The 6301-nt window shown below is 40.3% G+C and overlaps 1 protein-coding gene across 1 annotated transcript; it reads left to right on the top strand.

Moving 5' to 3' along the window:
• The first annotated feature begins 4596 nt into the window (after positions 1-4596).
• On the top strand, positions 4597-5541 carry LOC115525715 (olfactory receptor 1002-like). Its single transcript, XM_030333017.1, has one exon. It carries the CDS (start codon positions 4597-4599, stop codon positions 5539-5541), a length of 945 nt encoding a protein of 314 aa, XP_030188877.1.
• Positions 5542-6301: the final 760 nt, after the last annotated feature.

Below are 6301 nucleotides of genomic sequence, written 5' to 3'. Positions count from 1 at the left end.
GTTGTACCTCTAAAGCCCAGTGATCTGTGCGGTGAGACCAAGTTTGGTCTTTTGGGCCAGTCATGATCTTGGTGGAAAATAATCCCAGAAGGTGTATAAGGGAAGAAGTCAAAGTTCAGCTAGGCAGTTGAGGCCAAGGAAGATAGATAAGCATTGTCCCAAATCTGGCTCTTAGGATTGAACCTTGGCTCATCTCTCTCTCTCATCCAGCTGCAAACATATCCATTCAGGTTTGATCTCCCTAGGATGGTCTCTCAAAGAAATAATTTAATTCCTTTCCATTCTCACAGAAAGTTCACATTACCCAACACCTAGAAGAAGTTAATCTCCGAATTTCTCTCCCTGCAGCCACATTCTTAAAATTATGTGTCCACTTATTAATGTCCTCATTTGTTTTAAAATATTAATTGAACACTTACTCCTTAAAGCACTATTCCAGAAGCTGGAAGTGTACTGTGGAAAAACGAAGCAAAATTTATACTTGTTGTGATAGAGTGCTATGATGCAATACAAATTCAATGGTATGTAACGGTAATTGATTGAAGAAAAATAAACTAGATAAAGAGGGGAAGTGTAGGAGGGTTGGGGTGTGGTTAACTGTACTCTTTTACAAAGGATGATTAAAGGTGGCCTCCACGATGAGCAGAAATCTGAAGAAAATTGCACAGATACCTGGAGGAAAATACAACAGGAGCCGAAGGAAAAGAGAGGAAGATTCTGAGCTAGAATCCTGTTCTGTCTGTTCCAAGAATAGCAAGTGGACTGCATGAGGTGATGGTAGGTAAGAGAATCTAGATCTTTCTATTCATCCCCTCCATTGAGCTCTTAGGAGGACTAAATGGGTTAATACTCTCAAAGCACTTTGAAGAATGCCTTGCATATAGTAAACTTCTCCTGTGACAAGACTGATGTTCTGTGGCAACTTTTCTTGTGTGTGTGTGTGTGTGTGTGTGTGTGTGTGTGTGAATAAATAGATGTCACCTGTTTTCTGAAATTCCTTGAAGGATTCCTTACTGCTTACAGATATAAATTCAAACTGCTTTGCTTCATGAAGTGTTTATGAAGTTTGATCCCAAACCCAGTTTTCTACCTTTGTATTTGAAATTTTTATACCTCCAATGTCGACTGCTTTTGTCTCTCAAAAATTCTGTCCAAAGTTATAGCTCTCCTTTGCTGCATAACACCCCAATCCACCTTATTTTTATGTGCCTATAGCTTCCTTCCCTTTGAGATTAGTCACAACTAAGAGACTCTTTTCAACATCTCTGGTCACAACGATCCTACCATCCTTGTCACTCATGGACTGATCACGGGGTCCCTCGTGCTGCTGTGTGCCCAGACTCACCTTCTGATTGCAAGCTTTCTGAGACAAGGCTTTATTTTAGATTCTCCCACCTGCACAGCACCAAGGGCCGGTGCTCATTATGCAACAGGGAAGGCTCAAAACGGGATTTTGAAGTGCGTGAGGGGGTAGTCTCAAAGGGTGAGGTAGGTTTATTTTGTACAATGACAATGGATTCAAGTCACAGTACTGTTCTCTTGAGAGAACTTTAATATCTTCTCTATAGGCCCAATCTCCTGAGCTTTTGATTCCCTGAGGGAGTTGGCTCCAATTTACACACAGCCCTTTAGAAAAATCTCTCTGATGTGTTGTGCAGAATGGAGTCAATGAACCCCGTTTTAAAGCGCTATTGGAATGCCCAGGCTTCAAGATGGTATCATTGTATTGTTTGTCTTCCTAGACACCTGAAGAAGCTGAGAAGAATGACCAGTCTACTACGTTTGTAGGGTAATTCATTTTTATGTCAGGGAATGCTACTGTCATAACTCACTATGACATAAACAGGCAACGGCTGTAAGGGATGTTTCTTCAGATAGGTACATTGAGTGAATTCCTAAATGGCTTTCAGGAGCCTAGGTATCAAAAAATATCAACAAATGATTTTAGATGTCTGGAAAAGCATCATCTCTAAGCTTACCACGAAGAATAATTTGGTGCAAGTGAAATATTCCATCCGTGTCTCTTGCTTTAGATGACCTAACTTGAATGAACATGCTGGTTGAATTCTGTGTTTGGCATAGAGATAGTGAAATGTGCTGCAAGATTTATGGCTAATGGGGCGCTCATGGGAACGAAGAAGAGGCCTTGGCCTCTTTGGCTTTTAATTTCTTCACTTGCCCTACATGGAGTTTTAGAAGTAGAAAACAAACCACTGAATCTGCTGACCTGAATTCCATGCTGCTCTTACCCTAAGTCACAAGCATATCTAGGATCACGATGGCTCTATGCTAGAATTTTTGCATTAAGCAAGGTTGGAAAAAAGAAAGCAATATGCATTTTGACAGTCAGAAACTATTGTTTTCACACGATAGTTTGAGTTGGTTGAGATCATAGATGGGGAAATTCTAGTTTCATCCTCATAAAATGTTTTCATAACCCAAATCTACTGTGGCACTGAAAACACTTTGTTTATATCTTCTTTGAGCAAATAGCAAATACACACATAAATGACCTGCAATGGCTTTGCATGTTTAGAAAATACTAAACTCTGGAAGCATGTCACTAACTACAGTATAGCTTTTCTGACTGGTCTTAAATTCTGCCCCTCCAGGCCTTTCCTTTCCAAGCTCCATTGCTTCTGGGACAACAGGAGTGGGTTTTCATTTCATTACTTTCTGTTATTCAACTTCCTGTTAAGCAAAAACCCTTTCAAGCTTTCTTACCAGGGAAAAATGTTAGATTTCTGTCGACACTTCTCCTGCCGCACAGCCCATTGGTATTTTTGTGTGATTGTGCTGTTGTAATCATTATGATTATTTCAACGTCCAGAATGTGCGTTTGTCTTCCTCAGTTTCCCGTTTCATTTGGGTATTACCCTTACTTCATGTTTCTCTCACTTCCCGTTCATTCACCCCCCTTTTCTTTTATAAAAGAGTGTTATTCTGAAATAAATTTTCATAAGCAGCTTCAAAGGTAGTACAGAGAGGCTCCCATCCCCTTCACCCAGGTTTCCCCAATGGCTACATCTTACCAACGACAGCACAGCATCAAATACAGGAAATGGAGATTGGTGTGATGTGTGGATTGCTCTATACCACTTTACTTCGTGTGGAGAGAGGTTTGTTTAACCAACTCAACCATCAAGGTACGGAATTCTTCCATCTCTACATGGATGTCCCTGTGCTACACCTTTACAGTCACACCTTGCCCCTCCCTGCCTGTCCCAATCTCAGACAACTACTAACCTGTTCTTCCTTTCTATAATTTTACCATTCTGAGAAGATAATGTAAAAATAGAGTTCCGAACTTTGAGATGGGCTTTTTTTCAACTCAGTGTAATGACCTTGAGACCCATTCAAGCTTGTATCTGTATCATATTTTTTCCTCTTTCTTACGGAATAGTATTCCCCGGTATGGACATTCCAGATTGTTTAACCATTTATGTATGGTAGGAATTTGCGTTGTTCCAGATATCTGGCCATTATGAATAGAGCTTGTGTCAACAAAATTTACAGGCTTTTGTGTGGGCATAAATTTTCATTTCTTTGGGATAAATGCTCATGTGTGCTCTTTTCATCCCTAAATTATTGATTTTCTTTCCCAGCTCCTATTAGTACTTAATTGGTTACAACACTTACTCAATATTTAAGAACTAGTTTATTCTTTGATGAACTAACAAATTTGATGGACTTTGATGAGATTAATGGGTACATCCACCAATGACTGGAGGAATGTAGCTGTTTGTAAGGTGTCACCAAGGAGATCCTGTGGAAGATTTTAATCCCTGGTCAAAGCCATCCTCCCAGGTATGAGCTTGCCCTCCTTTTTGGAATCACAAGTCTGTCTTTTACACACCACAACTGACTGTTTATCTAGAGTCTAAAGGAATCGGCAAAGAAGTTACATTTCTAATACCCTGAACCTACAGTTAGGGTAGATAAGGTATTTGCCTGAGTTCAGAAAAATTCACATAATGCTTTTTGTCTAGAAGATGTTTCTTAAAGTATACTCTGTGCAATGTAGGAATTTTAATAAATGGGATCTGGCACAGTTAGAGGACTTGCTTTAGAAGGTCACCAAAGGTCACATCTCGGTCTACACTTCTGTGATTTTCTTCAAAAATCTTGGGATCGGGAATAAACTGAAGTGCTGAGAGAGGTTCAGTGTTTAGTATCACACAGATAGCAGATACTGAGGATGGCCATTTGGAGGTAGAAGTCAAGAGTGTGATCTCTCAGTCTACCCTATGAACTTGAAAAATGTTGGAAGTTAAATTCATTTTTTTTTACATTGATTTATTTATTTTGAGAGAGAGGGTGCATGCCCAAGAGTGAGGGAGGGGCCAAGAGAGAGGCGAGGGAGGGAGTCCCAGGAGGGTCCATGCTGTCAGCTTGGAGCCTGACTAGGTGCTCAAATCCAAGCACCATGAAATCATGACCTGAGCCAAAATTAAGAGTCAGACGCTTAGCCAACTACTTAGCCAACTACCAGCTACCCAGGTGCCCCAAAGAAGTCAAATTCATTTTTAAAAACAATTTAATTATAAATTAATTGTAATGAAAACTCTTTCTCTCATTACAGATTAAATCAGAGAAATGGAATTTAGGAATCAAACTTTGGTGACTGAGTTTTTATTTGTGGGCTTAACAAATTGCTTCCAGCACCAGGTTGTTCTGTTTGTGATGTTTCTCTTGGTTTATCTGGTCACCCTTCTGGGAAATGTGGGGATGATCACCCTCATTTGGATGGATTCCCGGCTCCACACTCCCATGTACTTTTTTCTCAGCCACTTGTCCTTTGTGGATGTCTGCTCCTCTTCTGTCATTGGTCCCAAGATGTTGACAGACATCTTTGTGAAAAAAAAAGTAATCTCTTTCTTGGGTTGTGCTGCCCAGTTATGGTGTTTTGGTCAGTTTGTAGTGACAGAGTGTTTCCTGTTGGCCTCCATGGCTTATGACAGGTATATGGCCATCTGTAAGCCCTTGTTGTATACACTCATTATGTCCCGGCGAATCTGTGTGCAGCTGGTGGTAGGGCCTTATACCATGGGTCTTATAAGCGCCATAACACATACGACATTTGCCTTTCGCCTGCCTTACTGTGGTCCAAATACCATCAATCACTTCTTCTGTGACCTACTTCCTGTTCTCTCCCTGGCATGTGCAGACACCCAGGTCAATCAGGTTTTACTTTTCATCTTGGCTGGAACTCTAGGAGTGCTCAGTGGTGTGATCATCCTGGTTTCCTACATTTACATCGTGGTCACTATCTTGAGGATCCGCTCTGCTGAGGGGAGGCGCAAAGCCTTCTCCACCTGCTCTTCACACCTGACTGCTGTCTCCATCCTGTATGGGACACTCTTCTTTATCTACGTACGTCCCAGTTCTAGTTTCTCCCTGGACATCAATAAAGTGGTTTCTGTGTTCTACACAGCCGTGATCCCCATGTTGAACCCCCTTATCTACAGCCTGAGAAACAAAGAGGTCAAGGATTCATTCAGGAGGACGTTTGAGAAGAAGAATCTTCTTCTGAGTAGGTAAACTAGATACCATTTGTACTACAGATTGAGAGGTGATATAGACACAGGATGCAGGAGCATGGGCTGGGTGATGGGAGTCCTACTTTTATGTTGAGATTCACTTTTTATTACTGTGTGTCATTGAGAAGTCACACAGCAGCTGTAGGTCACGATGTTCTCATTCAATGTTTTTATTTCTCAATTCACAGGACTAAAATGATGAGCTTTAAAGTGCAATGAGTGGCTTAGAAAACTCCAAAGCTTTAGAAAATATATTTTATAGTGGAAAATGAGATATGCTTTGTTATATATGAAATAAGTGGAAAAATGTTAACCAAAACACCTAACAGTATCTCTGTTTTCCTTTTACAAGATGTTGAGAACTGTCAATTCTTTGCAAGTTTACCTTTCATTATTTTAATAAAAATGGTATAAAGGGTATTTTTCTGGTGATATGTAACCATAGCACTCCCTAATGACACCTGCATGCTTGGAGTAGATGTTTGAGAAAGGCCTTGTACACCTGCTGTAGTTTCTGCTCATAGTAACAACTTGTTGAGGTTTTGCCACTGTATTCATGTGATTCATGAATGTAAAGTGAGGACTGTATTGCACATCTTTAAGAAAGTGGTAGTAACTATTATTGTTATTTGTTGATTTTTTATGTCATCAGCAGGGAATTAATTTCCATTTTATAGATGATGGGCCTGATAGCTAAGAAGACTCAGTGGATTGCCCATGACTTCATACTTTGTTCCCACATTTTTTCTCTGTGCATACAA

This window comes from Lynx canadensis, chromosome D1 (assembly GCF_007474595.2).
Source record: "Lynx canadensis isolate LIC74 chromosome D1, mLynCan4.pri.v2, whole genome shotgun sequence".
Lineage (NCBI taxonomy): Eukaryota > Metazoa > Chordata > Mammalia > Carnivora > Felidae > Lynx > Lynx canadensis.
Note: the sequence above shows the minus strand (reverse complement) of the source record. Positions and strands in the feature narration are given on the sequence as shown.